This window comes from Helianthus annuus, chromosome 8 (assembly GCF_002127325.2).
Source record: "Helianthus annuus cultivar XRQ/B chromosome 8, HanXRQr2.0-SUNRISE, whole genome shotgun sequence".
Taxonomy (NCBI): domain Eukaryota; kingdom Viridiplantae; phylum Streptophyta; class Magnoliopsida; order Asterales; family Asteraceae; genus Helianthus; species Helianthus annuus.
In genome coordinates, this window is record NC_035440.2 from 92,528,847 (window position 1) to 92,550,981 (window position 22,135).

At 35.2% G+C, this 22,135-nt stretch overlaps 3 protein-coding genes across 4 annotated transcripts; 2 read left to right on the plus strand and 1 right to left on the minus strand.

Annotated features, from left to right (window-relative positions):
* Positions 1-423: 423 nt before the first annotated feature.
* LOC110870333 (MLO-like protein 1) lies at positions 424-5,840 on the plus strand. Its single transcript, XM_022119520.2, has 14 exons — positions 424-549; positions 953-1,010; positions 1,686-1,873; positions 2,243-2,359; positions 2,449-2,509; positions 2,928-2,992; positions 3,549-3,623; positions 3,707-3,795; positions 4,235-4,284; positions 4,432-4,472; positions 4,614-4,823; positions 5,227-5,294; positions 5,492-5,552; positions 5,660-5,840. Exons 1-14 carry the CDS (start codon positions 424-426, stop codon positions 5,828-5,830), a joined length of 1,380 nt encoding a protein of 459 aa, XP_021975212.1. The 3' UTR covers positions 5,831-5,840.
* Positions 5,841-9,536: 3,696 nt separating this feature from the next.
* Positions 9,537-13,508, plus strand: LOC110873403. 2 transcript variants are annotated; one of them, XM_022122321.2, is made up of 5 exons: positions 9,537-9,874; positions 9,945-10,017; positions 12,373-12,596; positions 13,065-13,137; positions 13,206-13,508. In XM_022122321.2, exons 1-5 carry the CDS (start codon positions 9,731-9,733, stop codon positions 13,358-13,360), a joined length of 669 nt encoding a protein of 222 aa, XP_021978013.1. In that variant the 5' UTR covers positions 9,537-9,730; the 3' UTR covers positions 13,361-13,508. The 2 variants fall into 2 exon arrangements, with proteins under 2 accessions (XP_021978013.1, XP_035831770.1); XM_035975877.1 differs by having other exon boundaries at positions 9,541-9,874; positions 9,945-11,084.
* Positions 13,509-14,263: 755 nt separating this feature from the next.
* LOC110873404 lies at positions 14,264-17,358 on the minus strand. The gene is made up of 6 exons (XM_022122322.2): positions 17,067-17,358; positions 16,928-16,962; positions 15,528-15,683; positions 15,250-15,300; positions 14,624-14,688; positions 14,264-14,548 (listed from the first exon to the last, which is right to left on the minus strand). The coding sequence occupies exons 1-6, from the start codon at positions 17,126-17,128 to the stop codon at positions 14,453-14,455; spliced, it is 465 nt and encodes a 154-aa protein (XP_021978014.1). The 5' UTR covers positions 17,129-17,358; the 3' UTR covers positions 14,264-14,452.
* Positions 17,359-22,135: the final 4,777 nt, after the last annotated feature.

Here is a 22,135-nt window from a genome sequence, read left to right on the forward strand (position 1 = left end):
AAACCATAAGGACCCAGATGCAAAAGGTTTAAGTTTTGAACTAAAGTGACAAAAATGACCAAACCACAGGGACCAAAATGGCAGTTTACTCAAAAAATTACAAAAAATACATATACTACAAAACGGTTATTAACAATTATCAAATAAACTTATACTTCAAAACGGTTATTAACATATAAACTTACAGTTATTACATGCAGCAAACGGTTATTTACACATTTATCTTCAACAAGCTTTGTAATCACGGAATAATTAATCAAAAACCTCAAAAATTAACCGAATTTGTTATCGGACAACGATGTTCCGGAGAAGTATCTAGCCATTAACATTTTATTTTATTTTCATCTCCAATTTCCCGCCAATCGAGTTCCCTTCTATAAATCTGTAGTTAATTCAGTGTAGATTGATCTAAATAAATAAGTTATGGCGGATCATGACGGAGAAGGGGAGTCGATAGAGTTTACGCCGACATGGGTTGTTGCCACCGTCTGTACCGTCATGGTTGGTGTCTCACTCGCCCTCGAACGCCTACTTCACTTCGCCGGAAAGGTTTGTCTTCAACTTTAAGTTTGTTTTTTTTTAAACGGCAAATTATCTACGTCAACTCATCGCACTTCCTCCATTGGAAGCTCGGTCCCACTAAGGCAAAATGGTCGTTCATTACAACATGGCCCATACTGACCCAACAGAGTGTGACAGTCGTTCATTACAACATGGCCCATACTGACCCAACAGAGTGTGACACGACGTTCAACCGGATGAAAACCCCATAAACACCCCTAGCTAGAACAGTGACCCCACCCAAAGTGCAATGGGTGGGACTCGAACCTGGGTGTGAGAGGAAAAAACAGGATGTCTCAACCATGTTACCATGGCATCATTGGCAACTTTAAGTTTGTTTATAAATATAACTATAAATATAAATGATCGACTTGTGTGTGTGTGTGTGCAGAAACTAAAAAAAGAAGGCAGGAAGCCACTCTATCAAGCTTTGCAAAAAGTCAAAGAAGGTATATATGTTTTTGGAAAGTCCAACATTTGTGTATATATAGGATCTTACATAAAGTTTATATTATGCAATATTTTTATAAGCAGAACTTTGATTGGTTCACTAGTCGGGCCGGTTTCTAAAACTAGATAATGTGATAAGTTACTTAAATATAATATATATATGCGTGTTGTTCAGTGGCGGATCCAGCCCTGATTTGTGAGTTCACATAAACTCACATGGTTCGAAAAAAATTAGTAAGAACTTTGTATGATTTGGAAAAAATAGTGAGAATCTACCAAAACGAACCCACTAAAAGAAGTTCCTGGATCCACCACTGGTGTTGTTACTTATCTATTGGTGTAATCTAATGGTGTAAATTTATACTTTATACAGAATAAGGAGTATGATATAAAGAAATATGAAGCATAATGTAGAAAAATAATCACTGAATAAGATTTAAGGAATATACCGTCTGCTTATAAAATACTGCATAATATAAGCAGACGGTATATTCATTCAATGTCTATATTACTTAGGACGGTCGGGTCCGGTTTGAGAATAGTGTGTGTTGCACTATTTCTATGGAAGTAATACTATTTCTATTTGTGACTATTTCTATTTGTGACTATTTCTATTTGTGACTATTTCTATTTGTGTAGCATTATTTTATACCGTTATACGGTTTTTGGTGCAGAGTTGATGTTGTTGGGGTTCGTTTCACTGCTATTATCTGTTTGTCAGTCGAGAATCGTCAAGATTTGTGTGAACGAGGATACTACGAAGCATTTTCTTCCATGCTCATTAGATGCCAAAGAGAACCATCATACGCTTCGCGAATTGCTTGAAAACAAACATTCATCAACGGGTTATTGTGCTCTAAAGGTAATCACTCTAGCAGCCAAAAACTTATTTTACTCGAAAGAACAAAGGTCATATAAATAACTGTGTGGCAGTGGCGGACCCAGAAATTATTTGCTGGGGGTGCGGATGAGTGGTTCAAGCATATTTTCAAGGGGTGCGGTCAGGTTTTTTGCCTAAAAAATACACTAAATTTTTTTTTTCAAGGGGTGCGCCCGCCCACCCTGGGCTTCTCCTAGGTCCGCCCATGCTGTGTGGACAACAAACAAAAAGGGTCATTTTTAGTACGCGTCGGGTCAAGCTGGCTCGTAAACAGTTCTCTCGTAGTTTTCTAGAATTATCCATATTAACCAATGTCATCTTTTTCTTTTGTTTATCACTTTTGTTTAACAGAATAAGGTCCCATTGTTATCTCTGGAGGCAGTGCATCATCTACACATGTTTATTTTTGTACTTGCTATCGTGCACGTGACATTTTCTGTTCTTATCGTTGTGTTTGGAGGGGCTAAGGTTAGTAACCGCTCTCGTGGATCATTTCCTTAAGTCTTAACTTGCATATGAATATGGTTTGTTTATAACGTGTTTTGTCCGCAAATTAGATAAGCCAATGGAAACAATGGGAAGCATCTACCAAGGAAGATAATTTGGATACTTCAAAAGGTAATCCGATCCTTCATTTTGTGGGCTCCACCGCGAGTCGATTCCCAACACCACACGAACACAAAAATGGTCATGTTTTGGGTTGGGTTGGGTTTAGGCTGTAAACGGGTTGACCCACCTAGTTTGTTTAATAAATGAACCGTGTTTGGGTCGGTTGTAGATAAAGTGACAAACAAGCAACCCCTTTAATTTTCAAATTCAAAAACATAAAGAATGTATAATCTATAATTAGTTTAACCTGTTTACAACTTGATTGCAATTCGTGCTAAGACATCAACTCTTAACATATAAAACCGGAGAAAAAAATAATATGAGACGAAAAAAATAATAAAATGAATATTACGTCTTTGTTAAATATGTTCTCCTAACTAACATAAGATCATTCATATTATGACGACGATGGTGACATATGTTCAAGAACATGATTTCGTTGCGAAGCGCTTCGTGGGTGTTGGCAAACGTTCAGCTGTTTTAGGTTGGCTGGTAAGTTATCATCGTTGTTTCGTCCCCATTTTTATTGTGTTTCGCGTCATTTTAATGTTGTACAAGACTATTGAATAATGAAAACTTGTAAATTAGCATGTTTATTTGTCATCTATACAAAGGACCTAACTTTGGTGATGTAGTTACAATAAACTGGTAATATATTCTATTGAATAAATCTACTTAGTTAGATGTCTGAAACTACAAAAAAAAAAAAACACAATATATTCTTTTTTATTATATATGTAACAAAATTAATTAAATAAAAGAAATTTAAAAGAGTTTGAGTAAATTGCCAAAATCGTCCATGTGGTTTTATATTTGCCAGTTTCATCCAAATATCCTCAACTTAACAGAAAAAATAAACTAAGTTAGTGGTTTGGATGAAAATGGCAAACAGTTACAAACATTGGGGGCATGGTATAAAAGTGTCATTTTGGACGAAAATGGCAAACCTGCCCAAACCTCAGGGACGATTTTGGCAATTAACTCTTTTATGTTCTTAGTTTTTTTCATCTTATTTTGTTTAATTCTTATGTTATAATCGAATTTGAAGCAATCATTCTTCAAGCAATTTTATGGATCAGTCACCGAAGCAGATTACATTGCTCTACGATTGGGATTTATTATGGTAACTACATGTCTATCTCTAAACATTGTCCTGTTTGTGTTATTCTTTTACAAAATACACAAATGATCTTCATGATGTTATAGATGCATTGCAGGGGAAACCAAAAGTTTAATTTTCACAAATACATGATGCGGGCTCTCGAAGACGATTCTAGGAAGGTTGTAGGCATCAGGCAAGTCTTTAGTACAACCCTAGTACTTTCAAAAAAAAAAATAAATAAATAAATAAAAATAACCCGATAAACTTAAGTCTTAAGATTATCAATTTGATCGTTACACACTTTGCAACGACATGGAAACTAACAACAAATGGACTCGTACGTGCACCACATTCACTAACGTGGCATTATCTGCGTGACGCGACACTTGAAGAGATATGCACCCATTGGCGCAAAAGTGGCCATAAGCCCATGATTTGCCCCCATTGGCATAAAAGTACATGATTATGAGATATGTGGCATGTTTTGATTGTATTTTATCAAGTATAACAGTCAAACTGATAAGTCCTCAACATAAAAGTCAAACGAATAACGAATATTTTGTTTAACAAGTTTGATCAAATTGTTCATCCATTTTAAGGAGTATACTAATGTATGCTTTTATCCATTGTAGTTGGTATTTATGGGCATTTGTTATCATATTCATGTTGCTGAATATTCACGGTACGCACACTCACATGCCCTCGCCTTTGTCCATACGTTCGAACCTTACTTATAGAAGAAAGATCAAGTTTTAGATAATTAAACTATTATCGGGCTTTTTGAAGTCTTCGGGTCACGAATGATTCTTGTTTCTTGGTTCTCATGCAGGTTGGCATACATATTTTTGGATAGCTTTTATACCCTTGATCGTAAGTTGCTCAACTCGAATGTTGCATCATGTACATGAAAATCAATCTTTTTTAGTATTTTTATTCGCTAACAATGTCAAAACACTTATGACACTATTTGTTATATGAAGTAATTCATATAGTATAATTATATTTTCACAGTTGCTACTTGCTGTGGGAACCAAGCTAGAACATGTGATCATTCAGTTGGCTAATGGAGTTGCTAAGACGCAAGTAGTCGTAGAAGGCGAACCAATAGTGAAACCTTCAGATGAGCACTTCTGGTTTCATCGACCAAAGATCGTTCGCCTTTTAATACATTTTATACTCTTCCAGAACGCTTTTGAGATCGCATACTTCTTCTGGATATTGGTACGTTTTATTTCAAAAACATTGCACGCAACGTTAGAGGGGGCAAAATGGACGGGTTGTGTAATAGGTCAAAATGAGTTTGGGTGAAAACAAATCGCTCGTGTTGACCCACCAACACTTTTTTGGTACATTCTTGGGAAAATTATATATAGTTAGAAGTATTAAGTATAATTTCATGTTACAAAAATAATGCAGTATTTTCCCAAGTAAAATTATTTATGATGTTTTATGACACTTTTTCACTTCATAAAACTCTTCTTATGTTTTACATGTTTGACCCGTTCTCAAATAATACTGACCGAATCAACCCCGTTGTCATATATATGGGTTAAAGTTGTTACCTCTTCGCCTAATTAATACTATTGATTGAAAGAAATTGACACCGAATGCGCTTCATCAATAGGTTCAATTTGGTCTCCATTCGTGCATAATGGGAAAAATGATTTACATTATCCCAAGACTCATCATCGGGTAAGGCGATTTCAAAGAAACTATCGGCAATAAGTTCACTATCCCATTAATCAAGACCATGTTTGGTTCGATCTTAATCAAGACCAATGAACCAAACATGGTCTCGCAAGTTTGTCTTTTTGGGATTCATATGTTGTGTTTTAATTTTTAAATGGTAACTTGTGTTGTAAAAGTGCATTTTATTTCATTTGATATAGGGTCTTTATACAAGTTTTGTGCAGTTATAGTACTCTACCACTTTACGCGCTTGTCACACAGGTAGTTAGTTTGGTTTTAGTTTTATTGCCTTCGCGTTTTGATGTCAAATTTTGAGTTCACGCTCTTTTAAGCACAAATAGTATTAACATTAATCGTGTGATGTGTAGATGGGAAGTAATTTCAAGAAGTCGATATTTGATGAGCACATACAAGCGAGTCTTATTAGTTGGGCTAAACATGCCAAGAAAAAGAAGGGTCTACATGATGGCTCAGGGCATGGTGGCGGCGGCAGCCATGGTGGTGGTGGTACCGAGCTGCAAGGCATTCATATCGCTTAAGATTTGCAACATTCTAAATATTCATGATGATTAATGTCACATACATTCCCCAATCAACTTGTGTAAAACATGAGATCTAGAAATGATTAGTTTGAGCATGTAATATTCTACTTTCTGTCTTATGTTTACCTTCTTGTTTTGTAGAATTGTACTATTAGATGCTAGATCCGAGTTGTAAATGTAAATGCTTGATGATAAGCTAGAACACGTAGAAAAATTTGGAAAAAAATTAGTGAGAACTAGAAACATTTTCAAACATTCAATCTCTTTTATTCCAAAACATTGAATAATAGAGGAAGTAGTAGGTTGTAAACAAGTAGAGCCGCGTCAAGTTGGGCTTGGGCTTAAAGTTAAATGGTCTCAACTTGGCTTGTCTCCTTTATCTTAACAAGCTAAAAGTTGAGCTTGACTTACGCTCGTAAAGATCACAAGCACAAAAAAAACAAAAATAATATGTCTAAATTATAGATAATGCACATTTTATATATATTACTAGGTTAGAAAAACCGTGTATTACACGGACTGAATAAATATAATTACTAACTAATAAAAAAATGTACATCTTTTAAAACCCATGCATTGCACGAAAATATTAGATAAATAAGAAATAAGCGAAAAAGAAAATAAAATAATTATATAGCAATAATCATTGAAATTAATATTTATTAATATCTATATATAATGAATATCTTTTTTATAAAAAAATAAGTATTTGTAATTAAGTAGGGGAGAGAGGCTCCAGGGCCGGACCTATAGTATACTTAACCTAGGCTTTGGCCTACGGTCTCCAAAAAAATAGGGTCTCCACTTAAAAGAAAATTAATATGCTAACTATTAATATTAGTGCAAACTTATTATTAAGATTTCTTTGATTCCTTATACAAGGAAACCACTATTTGTTATAATTGTGTTAGATTTTTGTATGGTTCCAAACACAGATAAAAGAGTATCGTTTATAATAATCAAAGAAGGAAAAAAGGCCTCAAATTTCATTTCGCCTTGGGCCTCCAAAAAGCTTGGAACGGCCCTGAGGGGTTCGGGAAAACAAAAAAAAGATAGATAGCTCCAATGAATAACACGTGTCCCTCATATGTTTCTTTTATTAGATAGATTATTTGGATATAATTCTTATATATTAAAATTTGGACTTTAATTTAAACGAGCCAAACGTGTAAACCAATGAGCCAGCTAAACTACTAATGAGCAAGCTTATCTTGGCTAAGGTTCGACTCGTTTACAAACCATATTTCGAGTGAACTTTTAGCTGCAAGCTTTTTTAACAGTCCTAGAAAGATCCTCGATGTCGATTGATTGTTTGAGTATAATTACGGGTGTTCATCAGATCAGATATGGGTCTCTTCGATTTGTTCAGATTGATTTATTTGAATTTGGAATTCTTTTGTCACTAACCGACAACTGAACCAATCCGAATTCACAAGTGTCTAACCGAACCAATTCAATTAAATAATCTGATTAAACCAATTTATTCGGTTCGATCTTCTAATTAATCCGGTTATTACTCAATTTATTCATTGAATTCGGTTCGGTTATCCGAATAAGCAAAATTTGTGGAGCATATAACTGATCTGAAATCCAAATTCACAATTCAGATACGGTAAAAACCAACATGTATTCACAATTCGGATATTTTTTTGTTTACGGTTTTCATTCAAGTTCACCGCTCATGTTTCAGCTAAAAAGATGGCGAGATAAGCCATTAAAATTATTAAATTTTATATATATATAAAACTAGGTTATAACCCCGTGTATTACACGGGGTTGAATAAATAAATTTTATATACTAAATAATAAAACAATATATCTTTAAAAACCTCATTTATTATACGGGTTGAATAAATATAATTTTATATATTAAATAATAAAAAGTTATATCTATAAGAACCGTTTGATGAGATTTTTTTTTTTTTTTTGAAATTTCACAAGTAAAGGGCCCGAAATGTAATTTCTTTTTAAACTCTAACTTTATAAAAGTAAAAATTTACATGTAAAACAAATTGTAGAATTATACATAGGCCTATTATGGTATCTTTAACTTCCGTTTTGACGAATTATACTTATATGCTCTGGAGTATTACAGTGATATGCCCATTTTTAACATATTTATCCTTTTTGCTTATTGATAAGAAACATGTGAATATCACATTCTAAGTATTCTTAGTTTCATGTTTACTTCCTCTGTTTCCTCTTACCCCTCTCCATTATATTTTGTAAACAGAATATCATCATGTGCTAATTTTACAAATTTATGAAACCGAATATAATCATGTCCTAGGTAGTCTTAGTATTATTGGAATTTCCATTTGATTCATGATTTCTGTTAGTTACTTCGAATTTCCTTGTTTATTTTCTATCTGAGGTATGCGTGTATCCCAAAAACGTGAAAGGTTGAAACCGGTAACCACTTCATTTAGCTACAATGTGATGACATTTAAACCCATTTAGCTTTTTTTAGTTTATGATCTACTCAACTGTAATATGAGTTCAGCTAATATGTTCAGTTTAATTTATTTCATTACGTACATGTTGGTACATAAAAGGTTTTGTTGAAGGGCATATAGTGATGGGTACTGGTCGATACATCTTAGTTTTATATCTATTTATGAGCATTACATGGTGGATGTGAGTAACGGTGTGAGTGGTAGTTGATGGTTTGTTTTGAAGGTTGTAGACAGAGAAAGCAGAGGGTAATGGTTTTAGGTTTAAAAAGAAATTACATTTCAGGCCCTGTACTTGTGAAATTAAAAAAAAAAAAAAAAAAAAAAAAAAAAAAAAAAAACCTCATCAAACGATTGTTTCTAACCCAGTTAGGCATTTGGATGAAAATGGCAAAACGTTACAAACGTGGGGGGCTATTTGGTACAAAAAAAATCATTTTGGACGAAATGCCCAAACCTGAGGGACGATTTTGACAATTAACTCTAATAATTATTCATAAGATATTAAACTAATAATATTTAGTAGGAGGATTATCTATAATATAAGATATTAAACTAAATAATATTTAGTAGAAGGGTTATATATAATTAATTAGAAGAGATTATTAAACTAATATTACAATTATCTTTAAGAGATGATCTAATATGATGACAAGTGTCCCAAAAGTGGTTTCTTTTATTATATAGTATAGATTTACTTTTAGCTGAGCTAATCTATTTTAATACTTGAATTACAACTATTTTAAAAGTCTCAAAATATAAACTCAAATGAAATTAACAAATGGTAAAATAGCATACTTAGGGGCTGTTTGGCAACTTCTGAATTGTTAAGTACTGAACCAGTAAGAGGTCTGAACCATTAAGTGTTGAACTAGTAAGAGGTCTGAACCGTTAAGAGCCAGTTTAATGTTTAACCATTCAGAGGCAAATGTTTTACCAATTCAGATTAGAGGTCTTAACCATTCAGACTCAGTATAATACTTAACTATTCAGAGGCAAATGTCTCAACCATTTAGACATCCGCTCATGAAACAAACAGTGTAAACCATTAAGTACTGAACCAGTAAGAGATCTGAATCATTAAGAGTCTCATTAAAAGCTAAACAAAGACTACCAATCGATTTAGAGAGATAGGCCCCGGTTTTTTTTATCACGTCAGAAAACCAAATATTTTGTATCATTCTCGAAGACAACCCTACGGTTAATTAGTTACCATGTTTTTAGACCGGTTATAATACACATAACACATACAAACAAAGGAGTCATGGAATTGAACTTCAGTGGTGCCAAATCATCCAAACCGGTTTGTGGACGACATTAATGAACTTACCCCAACCAATTCTCTTTGCACCTCATTCACTCTCTGCAATCCAACCAAGCCCTGAAATTTTAATTAATAAAAATAAACAAACTTGGTGTTTAAACGCCATTGGATTGGATCCCAATGATGAAGTTGCATGCATCAACATCATCATCATCATCGATTAAAATGGCAACCACTGGAGGACTCGTTACGTTGCCCAATTTGAACTTGAATTTTCCCTACTGTTCTCGTGATCATAAATGGAGCTCTTCTTCGTTCCCTCTGGTATTCCAGTTATTTATTTGACTCTTCAGGTTGTGTAGGTTGTTGATCGGTTTTTGGTTTCTGTTCACAGATTGCAGCAAAGTTTGTTTTTTCGCATCGGAACGCTGTTTGTTATGCGGAATCATCTGGTGCTGCTTCCACAGGTACATTTCACTCGTTTCAGACATACAACTTTCAATTCATTACCGTACCGAAAGAGAAAACCAAAAAATAAATTCGTGATATTGAAGACTATAAAAACAAATACATGTGCCTGTTTCGATAATACCGATATGAGTAGCAATGTTATCGATGGAAAAATACTCTATTATGAATAATACTTTGTTAAAAAAAAAAAAGTATACACAACTGTGTATTCAGTTTTTTTTTATAAAAGCTAAGGAACACCGGTAAAAAAAAATTAAATATAATTGCGTATCTAATGAATGAGTTAATTACATAGTTAGTCACTGTGGATTACACAAAGTAACAATCTAAGGTACTAATATTTTAAAATCACTTCTTAGGGTACTAAGACCCCCCGTAACGGGGCGTTTTTTTTAAAAAAAATTGCCAAAAAACGCTGCATAACGCCGGAACCCCCATTACATGGGGCGTTTCCGGGCGTTTTTTTTGAAAAAAAATGGCTCCGGCGTGATTTTAAAAACGCTGTGAATTCGAAAGATGCCAAAAATTCGACCGTTTGGCAACGGTCAAAAACTTATTTTTTTTTTTTTTAATTCTAAATTTTACCCACTATATATATATCATTCCATTTTCTCCAATTTTTTATAAAATTTCTACTACTTTCTCACCCACTCTCTTCTATTACTTTATAAAAAAACCTCCACTTTCTCCTATTTTTTTACAAACATGCATCCATACCGACCCCCGTTTGGTGGCCCCGCAAGACCCACGAACCCGAACACAACCCAACCGCAAACCCCGTACAACCTACAAGACATGGACCCGAGCTTTTTAAGTTACGCGGCTTACTTGAGTGGCGCCCCTCCTTTTGTTTCTCCCACCTACGGCTTTGGTCAAGCCGGCGGGTCGCAACCGTCACAACCCGAACCCGAATCCGAACCCGATGTCGAGGTCGTGCCGGAGTCGCATAAAAAGAAGGAAAAGGATGAGCCTCGACGTGCAAAAACAACCATTAAATGGACGAAGGACGAGGAATACACGTTGACTCGGGCGTGGCTCGATATTTCGGAGGACGAAGATACCGGTAAGTTATTTTTTTTTTATTTTTTTTTTCTGTTTTTTTATATTCTGTTTTTTTTTCTGTTTTTTTTTTCTATTTCATATATTCTGTTTTTTTTTCGGATTATGAAAGACCGAGTAGTTGAAACCAAAAAGTTCAACGAGTTGCAAGAGGCGCGACAAATGGAAAAGGACATTGAGTTTTTGTCCAAACCGATCGACCACCTCCAAGGCGACGCGTTGATCTTGGCTCAAATGCGTCGCCAAAAAATACGTGAAAAATATGGACTTTAGATCATCTAGTTTTTTTTTTTTCTGTTTTTTTTTCTGTTTTTTTTTTCGGTTTTTTTAATTTTCTGTTTTTTTTTTGTATTTTTTTTCAAGTATTGTAATTTATATTTTAAATTAATGAAGACTTTATCTTTTATATTTAAAAAAAAAAATAATTGTCAAATGATTGAGTGGGCATTATTGGGATAATGCCCCACTACACCTTTTTTTCTATAATGCCCAAAGTATGACTAGGCGACACGTGGCGCATAATGCCCCATGTTGGGGGCATTATTCTTGTTTACCATTACGCATGGTCTAACTTTCCATTTTATAACATGTGGGGGTATTAACGTTAATTCCCTGGTTAACTATTAGTACCTTAGATTGTTACTTTGTGTAAACCACAGAGACTAACTATATAATTAATACCCCCACATGTTAAAAAAATGGAAAGTTAGTACCCCAATAAGTGATTTTAAACTATTAGTACCTTAGAATGTTAGTTTGTATAAACCACATGGACTAACTATGTAATTAATTGTTAATGAATTTAAATAACAAATAAAAATATGTTAGTGTGAATAGATAACTTATGGTTAATGTGAAAGGAGAAAAACAAATATGTTTTAATATGAAAACCCAAGGAGATTGAGTGTTAAAAAGCTATTTGTTTAGGGATTAAAATATAAATGTTTTGTGGTGAAATTGTGAAACTAAAAAGTTTTCTGTAGCTAAGAAGTTGTGTTCATATTAACATATCAACAAACAATATTATGTATTATTTGTGACGTATTGTGTATTATTAATCAATTATTTATAGGAGTAAAATGACCGTAACTACAAAGGAAACTTAACCCTCTGGTTATGATAATGATATAACAATATTGTGTATTATTTGTAACCTATTGTGTATTATTAATCAACTATTTATGACAATTGATAGTTATGATCACCAATAATTCATCTCTGTAGTGTGTACTATGTTGAAAATTATGGATCTGGTATGCGAATTTTGTTTATTTTGTTACTGTTGAGTGTAGTTGCTGCCGAAACCAAAGAGGGAAAAGAAGGGGAACCACCAGCCGCTGCTGCCAAAGAAGGTGCTGATGCTGCTCCGGCAAAACCAAAGCCGAAGCCTGCGGCAAAAGCGCCTGTTAAGGCGTTGCCGGAGATGATCAACGAGGAGGTGATTCCGTCACTACGATCAATTCTTGAAACACAACAAGATATTGAAGAACTGGAGTTATTTTTCAAGGATAACAAGGTAATTAGATCTTATACTTTCTCACAATTAAGTGTATTCAATAGAGTTGGTAAAACATGTCGTGTTGTGTTAAACGGGTCATGTCCGACATCACACATTTAATAAGACTATTGAACCAAACATGACCCTTTAAACTTTTTTGTCATTTTCTTGAACACTAATGAGCGGTTAACACAAGTGCAACCATTTAATACCACGAATGACATGACAGTTGACACGACGCATATAACACAATCATATAAGTAGTTCAATAACACGAATGACATTACACATTTAGACTCGTTTTTAATTGCGTCACTGTGAGCTGAACCCTTTTAACTTCGTGTCAAGCCATGTCGTGTTAATGGGTCACGTCATGAAAGGTAACCGAACTACTACTACGAATACAAAAGGGGCCCAACGGCCCGAGTAGATTCGTGTTTGGTTCCTTACCCCCTGTGGCAAATAATGCCTCTCCTTTATGTACAGCTTGAAGGGTCATTTCGGAAGAAGGGCATCCCTTACACATTTTGGGCATTATTCCCAGATGGTACCGTAACCGGTGAGTTCTTCCCCTCTTTTATTAACAAATTCAAGAACACCACAAAATAATCATCTCCATTTCAACAGGTCCAAAAGGGTTTTCGATATCGTCATACGGGTCAACTGCAAGCAATGTAGAACCGTTTCTTGTTGACGAGAAAAAAGTCAACGCAAAACTACTCGTCTTCTGGGTCGAAAAGCGTTTAGCTGCTCAAGGAATAATTCCCGTTTGGACAGAATGATCGTGTTTCTAACAAGAAACTATTTGAACTCGAGAATCATACAGCATCATTGTCCATTGTACAAGTTTTTTAGGTTCTTGATGCTGTAAGCACAATGTTTATACATATCTAATGCCATTTATTCACAGCAGTTACCAGTTCTTTGATGCTTTCATTAGTTCATATGATATAGAATAATAAAATTTTATTCGGAGTTATTGTTATCGGCTTGAATCCGAGTTGATATTGGCTCAGCTCAAACTCGTTGAATACGTGTTTTGAAAACTGGCTTGAAAATGAGTTGACGTTGGCTCAGCTCAAACTCACTTGAATACGTGTTTTGAAAGCCATCACGTGAGATAGAATGACAAATATATTCCGAGTTATTGGCTCGAAACTGAGTTGACGGTGGCTCAGCTCAAACTCGCTTGTTGAAAATCCATATGCCCACATAGCTAAGCAGTTAATGCGGTAAAAAATCGAATATCAGTCAAGGACCGATATTTGAGACATCGGTTATCACGGTCAGACATCGGTAATTTTAATATCACGCAGAATTTATATATATAGCAATTTAACACTAACAATTCAATATACTCTCCTACCATTCAAATTAACCTTTTTGCAACTTACAAAACACTAACAATTGTAGCAAGTAGGAACTGAGTAAGACTTAAAACACTAACATTTAACACTAACAATTAATAATTACAACACTAATAGCAGCAATAAGAAAAAGACGATTGGTAGAACTAAGAAGAAAAGCACTAACATCGGGAAAATCGGTGATTTATCAGTCAGATATAGGTCAATATTGCCATATAGGTCAATATTGCCGATAATATCGGTACCGATATTGTACATAGGGACCGGTAACCGATATATCAATAACATATCACCTATATTAACTGCATAGCCGCATAATAGTATAAAATAAAGAATTGTCAAATTAAAGCACAAAGGAAGCAGAAACACCAAATAATCCCGCCACATAAAATACAGCACAAATCCAAGTTAAGAACACATACAACAGTAATTGTGATAAACATGTTCTAAAAGATAAGTGAGCCAAAACAGAAGCTCTAACTGCGTTCCAAACTTGATAATTACTTGTCAAAGTTGGGCATTTGAGTTATGCATCGCTTGCCTGAGTTCGCTTATGAAATCCATTTGAGGCCCGGAAGGCCCTCCTGCTACCGGGGAAATCATCTGAAACCGTTTCAAAACAAATAGCGCGTTTAGAGAATGAAAGAGAGAAAACAAATGGACAATTTATCGTTTTACCTGGTGAGGCAGTCTGAATTGCCCCCATGCTGATGCAGTGCTTCCTGAATACATAACGGGCCGCTCTGTAAAATACCAAAAGGAGAAGAATGATGAGTATCTATCTGTTTATACAATTTTTCTTTGTTATCTGGGTCAAAACGGGGAACTTATTGTGCAGAAGGGGTTAGATTGACCTCAAAACACTTTTCATCTAACTTTTTACAAAAAATAAGGTGCCACATATATTACAAAAGTTATATTATTTGCAACGAATATCATCTTTTAGCATAAAGTGATTTACGGGTTTTACTTGTAGGCATAAAAAATTACACTTTAGTGTCTTCTGAACCTTTGAACCCACTTGACCAGTTTTCATTGCAGCTAAAATGCGTAAGTTAACCCATTTGATCCGATAGAATTAAACAAAATAAGATCGATCTATTCATAAGTAGAAGTATCATAACTTGTGAATTCATCCAAAACCTTTCAATCTTGCAAAGAATGGCATGTTCTTTTTCTTTGAAATTTTTATTGATGATTAAATTTATAAAAAAATAAATAAATAAATAAACAATTTAACGTTATATATAAGTGATAACAAAAGGCAGAAATTGTCCATCAAAATTTAGACTTTCCTCACTCACCAGCTAAATCAGTTGCGGGATTTTCATATGCATTAATAGCAGCTGCCCAACCTGCGTTAAAAAATGCATGCAGCAACATTACTACTTAGTATATACTCACACAAAAATAGTCCTGCCTAATTGTCTAAATACCCTTCAGTAAATAGAGCACAAAATCAATAATCAATACCATCTGTGTTTGATATAACGGGTAGATAGATTAAATTAAACTCAAAACCTACCGAACAAGAAATAAATTTAACATTTTCTTGGCAGATAGTGAGTAATTAGATACATACGATTGGTCAGAAGTTGATACGCTTCACTGTTGCAGCATCCTTGCAAGCCAATTAAGCGCGATGGATCTGCGTGATCCATTATAGGAACATTTCTTAAAGCAGCAACTTGACTTTTTTCTCCGTCATTCCCGTAACTACTTGCCCGTTCCAATCTATCTGCAAATACAGAACAGTCACCTTATGAAGAAACTTTAAGGTCATCTCAATTAACTTTTTTCCATATAAACCTTCGAAAAAATATTTTGGCATTGTATTAACTAATTCTGAATCTTTGTATGGTAAAAAAGATATAACTTTTCTAATTCAAAAGTTAATATAATTGACATTTCTACCTATAGTCTCTGAACTTACGAAAATCAAAAACAGACACTTGATGGATATCAACTATCCTTGTTGATATAAGAGGCTGTTAAAACCAACAGATGTGGCTAAAATTCGGTAAATTGTATACTACCAAAAATTCTTAAAACCAAATATTAACGAAGAAAATGCCCTTTGTACTTCTCATATCATGAAGACTATAAAGCAGCTCACGCTTCATATCGTATTAGCCATATCAAGCATTAAAGTCTCGAGAAAATAAAGAATCTTGCTTAGATACGTAGTAGCGACCCATTTTTATGAAGTATTAACCTACCAAGTTACACAGCACTACCATATATAATGTCATAATTGTAAACCTTTTGATATGGGTCTGTGCTCCTATGAAGTACCTACATATCAAGATCACACTGGCACCAACAGAATCACCGTACCCACAACCCACAGATTCGAAGATTGAACAAACAGCTTTCATCAAATATTTCATCTGCCTAAAAAAAGACTTTTGGAGAATAATATATATAATCATTATTCATATTTCATAATTTAGTGATTGATTGACATCTCTCCAATCAATAAAAAAGAGGCGTTTCAGATCTACCAATCCTTTAGCTTCTAAGATAACAAAAAAAAAACTCAGATCATAAAACATGAACTGATGAACGTCAAACCGAAGTTTCCAAATCTCCATAAAACAACATACTTCCTACCGAACCGACAACGATCAATAACAATCTATCATTAAATTTTAAAAAACCGGAAAATTTACAATAGAACGGCAGGTAAATGGGCAACAAGCTGCGCCACAACCCCCCTTTTGAATAGCAAATCCGATCGATTGAGCTGAAAAAAAAGACCTAATTTTAAGCAAAATCACCTATTCCAAAACCCTATATATCAAATTTAAGTTTCCAAATCTCTACGTAATCATAAGCAACACATTTCCTACCTAACTAACACAATCACCAATTGAGATTTCGAAACCCTAATATCAAGCAAAATCGCACATTCCAAACCCTAACCATACATTTGTGCAACTCAATTCAAGAAAAATCGCATATTTACAGAGATAGATTTACCTCCTCCAGATTTCTTCCTTCCAAGAGCCCGATTCCTACATAAAAATTAAAAAAAAAAAAACAGCGTTAATGTAAAAAATCAGCGAAATTAATCAACCGAAACACTCCGTGTAAACGAAGAGAAGACGAAGACGCATACCTTTGATTAGGTGGAGCATAGCGTTTGACGGTGGATGATGAATCAGTAGGGTTTTCGAGCATTTTTAGGTCAGCAAAAATCCCCAAAATTTCACCACCACAGCCGCTATAGTGGGTTTATAAGTTATGGTATGTGTATATGTATATGTATATGTATATACAAAAGGAATTGAATTTATGGGTGTGAGTTATACATGTAGGTTGGAGCTTAGATGAATTTGGGAATTAGGGTTCTTAAGACTGCAGTTCGATTCAAAATAGAATTTAGATTAAACTTTTTTAACTGCAAATGTTACTCATCTTATATTTTACATCAAATATTACAAAATATTTTCATCGGGTTGTTGTTTCAGTGAGGCTTCTTGTGTGGAGACAGGACGTTTTTTGAGGAACGACGTAACCAAGTCTGACCAACCCAGCGCGGACCCGATTAAGACAACGTAGTTTAGGCAGATCTTGACTAGGGCCGCCGTTTATGCGATGTGACATTGGGTCACTGAAAAAGAAAGTCACCGTTCAAAAAAAATTACAAAATATTTTTGCCTTTGAAGTAAAACATTCCCTTTGAGAGATGTGCGCTTCTACCCTACCAAGGACTAGCCCCATACAGGCAGATTTCGGTTACTCGATGACTTGTTGGTGATCTTCTCTTGTTACCGATCCATGCATGTGATGGAAGGGCGTGAAGCGTTTGGTTAAAAAAAAAAGGTTACTTTTATGATATGACATTGTGTATGTTTAAATAAATTAAACGATGTGGTTAAAAGAAAAAGGTTACTTTTATGATATGACATTGTGTATATTTAAATAAATTAAACGATGTAAATAATTAAATCAATATAAACAAAATCAAAGATTTGGGGTTTAATTTTAGAATTAACTAATATTATTATACTGGGTTATAGACTCATGTATTATATAGGTTGAATACTGAAAAATATGTAATACAAAAATATACATTCTTTATTTGACTGAAATTACAACAATCATACTCAGTAAATCCCACAAATAGCAAAGCTACTTATAGGGTCTGGGGAGGGTGGGATGTAGACAGGCATTGCCTCTATCCGAGGCTGCTTCCAGAGAGACCGTCGGCTCCAAAACGAACAGCATATCAACACACCAAGTCAAAGAACATAGAAATAAGAAGTCAGCAATACCAAGAAAGTTATCAGAGTGACACAATATAATGTAAATCATGTATAATATCATACAACAACATTTGGGCATGAACACAAGAATGCAATCACCGGTAAGTCACTTAAAGAATAAGAAAACCTACGTCCCTAAAATACACCTAAGACCTTTCTGCAATATCCCCTAAAAGTCCTTAACCCTAATCCTACGTCACCACACAGTCCTATCTTGGACCATGTCCTCAGAAAGATGCAACTCTAATAAATCATGCCTAATCTGTTCATCCCATGTCAGTTTGGGTCTGCCTCTTCCTCTCATCCCCTCCACAATAAGAGTTTCCACTACTCTAACTGGTGCCGTCGTTTGTCTCCGTTTCACATGCCCAAACCATCTCAATCTCCCCTCCTTATTCTTATCTGATATACTAGCCACCCCTAATCTTTTCCTAAAAACCTCATTTCTTATCGAGAACCTTATCCATCACCTCACTTGTCGCTGGTACTTCTTTATCAATAGGAGTATCTTTCATAACTAAATCCTCCTTCTCTACCTCCTGTATCCCATCGGACTCTGTAACTTGATTGGGCTTGGAAATCCCCAGCAAAACATCCAATCCGAAGATATCTAAACCTACCGGATCAAAGTCTAATCTTTGTCTCTTAGGTGGGTTGGGCCTCTCGTCTTTGGAAAGCATTTTGGGTGGATTATTTTTGTATCTCTATCTTTTGGTAGTGATGGTAGTGGTGGTAGTTGTGGTAGTAGTGGTAGTGGTGGTAGTAGTGGTGGTGGTGGTAGTAGTGGTGGTGGTAGTAGTGGTGGTGGTAGTAGTAGTGGTGGTAGTCGTCGTCGTGGTAGTCGTCGTCGTGGTAGTCGTCGTCGTGGTAGTCGTCGTCGTAGTAGTGGTAGTGGTGGTGGTGGTGGTGGTGGTGGTGGTGGTGGTGGTAGTGGTGGTGGTAGTGGTGGTGGTAGTGGTGGTGGTAGTGGTAGTAGTGTGGTGGTGGTGGTGGTGGTGGTGGTCGTGGTGGTGGTCGTGGTGGTGGTGGTGGTGGTGGTGGTGGTAGTGGTGGTGGTAGTAGTGGTAGTCAAACTTTCATGATTAGGAAATGATTGACTCACACCACCACCATTAAGCTTATTGATGTTTCCTTTTCTAGGAGCCGAAATATCCGGATAATTTTCAAAAAAACCATTAATGCCTCCATCAATCCCAATCACCAGAGATTCGCCGGAAGCATCCATCTTCGCCGGAGCCTCAGTTTCCCCAACCTTAGAACATAAAAAATCGGGTATCCGGTCGCCTATTTCCTCCATTACCCATACCTGGAACTTACGCCGCCTCCATTGCAACGTAATTTCATCCATGATCCTCCTTCCATCTCCAACCAAAACCGCAACATACTCAAAAGATAGATCATTATCACTTTGTTTCACATTTGCCTTGTGAATAATTTTCCCATATTTCGCCCCTATCCAGTTCAAAGTGTCATTACACAATAAATTCAGAAGGACACCTTGCACTTTAAGCCAAGCCACCCTTTCAAAAGGGAATGATTGGCCTTTCCAAGAAACAGACGAATGAATCAACTCGGTCTTCAACAAAAGCTTAATCTGTAACTCTTCAGCAACTTCATTAGACTCACACGTACAAACACTGAAAGGCCACCCAAAAACTGAATCGAAAATTCAAAGAGACAAAGTTCTTTCACCACTTCTGCAATCTTCTTTAGACCATCGATATCAAACACCGAGACCACCAAAGACCTACCATGTTGGTCACTAAATTCATTAACCACATCTGGAATTGTAAAAAATGGTATGACAATTCTATACAGACCACAAATAACAACACCAAACACAAAAGGAGCGACAAAACGTGACATAAAATTTTATTATTTAACCCAAACCGAAAAACACCCCCCAAACCCTCGATCTCACAATATGTGAGATCAAATAATCAAGACAAAGAACAATACAAACCTAGATGATCATCGACAAATGATCATCAATCAACAACTAAACAAACTCTCACAATCAGAAAGAAAACCAAGATGATCTTTAATAACAGATCATCACAATACAACTGTAGAAAAATGGAAACAGAAAAGTAACACTAAACCACATGAGTTGCTGATGAATCAGAACTCCTTTAATCACCGAACACCAATCACCAGTGAAGCATAACTTCTCTCATCGCAGGAAGAACTAAGTGAACAATCTTGAGAGAAAACTGTGTGTATCGTAGGTGAATAACTTAGAGAGAATTTGGGGGAAAATATCCAGAGAGAAGATGTGTGATGATGCGTAACAAAATGAAGTCTCTCAAACCCTAGCTGCCAATAATCAGCCTTTTATATGATGTAACTTGAAAGTTACACTTTGCACCACAAGAATATGCACTCCTAATCGGACCCCCTATAATGTTTCATATACAGCCCTCAAACATTCAACCTGACAGACAAACTGGCACATAATCTGTTATAATAACAAAAATGGTTATAACAACCAAGTTCATATCTCCGACAACCCTTATACAGGTCCAAAGGCCCAATGAAGCAAACATCAACAAGACCAGCCCAATCAACAAATTCAGTAATGTTGAATATTAAGCCCAACTTGACATGTTTGTGTTATGAACACTATTATTTTTAACATCCCCCCTTGATTCAAACAGCAAACGTGTCAACTAGATCTAACTCAAACCACAACAGATCATGCTGAACACAACTCAAACTTTTTCAACCAAGTCCGCCAATAGATCTCCAGTGCCAATTTTTTCAGGATTCATACCAACAGATATGACACATTTACTAGTTTTAACAGGTGTATTATAGTAACACCAGATATTTATACAATGCAAAATATAACTCGAATCACTTGCAACCGAGCCATATACACAACATAGAGAAACAAGACTAAAAATAGGATTTCTATAACCAACATCCTAACTCAGACATATAAGAACCCAGACAAATTACAATACGAAACAAGAGATCCTTCGAAGCAAAACACAAAAAACCAACAACAAATCAAAGAAATCCCTATAACAGACAGACAGTTAACCAGATAAACTGTTATGACAAAGAACACCAGACAACAATGATAGCCAATACAGACTCTGGCAAAATATACAACAAGAAACACATCTCTTGCACAAGAGATAAAATACAAGGCTAACATCACAACAGCCACGAATCACAAGATTCATACAACACTGATATACGAGAAGTATACACTTTTATATCAGACAACAATTCTAGCCTAAACAAAAAAGAAACACAAAATCACATGATTTAATGTCCACACACAAGGCTAAGAATAAAGAGACATGCGCAAGACAATAAGATGCAGCCAAACAAATTCTGATTAACATGAAATACACAATTTGCAATCAGAAAAAAATACATCTCACTAGAGATAGCATACAAGAGTGACAAATATACAAATAATCTTGACAAAACCATCGGTTAAACATGAACCACACAGCTCAACTAACCATACAAACAAGACTATAGATAAGCAGACATAGACATCAAGAACAATCTTGGCAATACAACAGATTAGAGAACATACAAACCACATGGCTTGACTAATCATACAGTAAAAGACATTAAGACATACGTACTATGCCCAGAAGACACTTCTACAGTCCAAAAACAGAACTGAAACACATGACCCAAGATAAAGATTCACACTACACAAATCAACAACATTTTTCAGGTCTAAACTTAACGAAAGCACAAGACGATATAACCACAAAGATACAACTTTCTGAACAACTCAACCAGAATACAGAATCACAAGATTCAATGACCAAATACTTATTATCACAAAAGCATATGAAAACATAACATTATCAGACCACACATCTGATAAACATAAAGTCATACGACTTCTAAAACAAGACAAGACTTGTAAACATGAGCATCAAACAAC

Bases quoted from the DNA above. Each gene is read 5' to 3' on its own strand.
- LOC110873403 (XM_035975877.1), top strand. From the start codon at position 10,727: ATGCATCCATACCGACCCCCGTTTGGTGGCCCCGCAAGACCCACGAAC. The intron at 11,085-12,372 runs GTAAGTTATTTT...TGTTGAGTGTAG, and splicing joins TTCGGAGGACGAAGATACCG to TTGCTGCCGAAACCAAAGAG. The intron at 13,138-13,205 runs GTGAGTTCTTCC...CCATTTCAACAG, and splicing joins CCCAGATGGTACCGTAACCG to GTCCAAAAGGGTTTTCGATA.
- LOC110870333 (XM_022119520.2), top strand. From the start codon at position 424: ATGGCGGATCATGACGGAGAAGGGGAGTCGATAGAGTTTACGCCGACA. The intron at 3,796-4,234 runs GCAAGTCTTTAG...TATCCATTGTAG, and splicing joins AGGAAGGTTGTAGGCATCAG to TTGGTATTTATGGGCATTTG. The intron at 5,295-5,491 runs GTAAGGCGATTT...CATTTGATATAG, and splicing joins ATCCCAAGACTCATCATCGG to GGTCTTTATACAAGTTTTGT.
- LOC110873404 (XM_022122322.2), bottom strand. From the start codon at position 17,128: ATGCTCGAAAACCCTACTGATTCATCATCCACCGTCAAACGCTATGCT. The intron at 15,684-16,927 runs GTAAATCTATCT...CTGTATTTGCAG, and splicing joins AAGGAAGAAATCTGGAGGAG to ATAGATTGGAACGGGCAAGT. The intron at 14,689-15,249 runs GTGAGTGAGGAA...GGTATTTTACAG, and splicing joins TCCCGCAACTGATTTAGCTG to AGCGGCCCGTTATGTATTCA.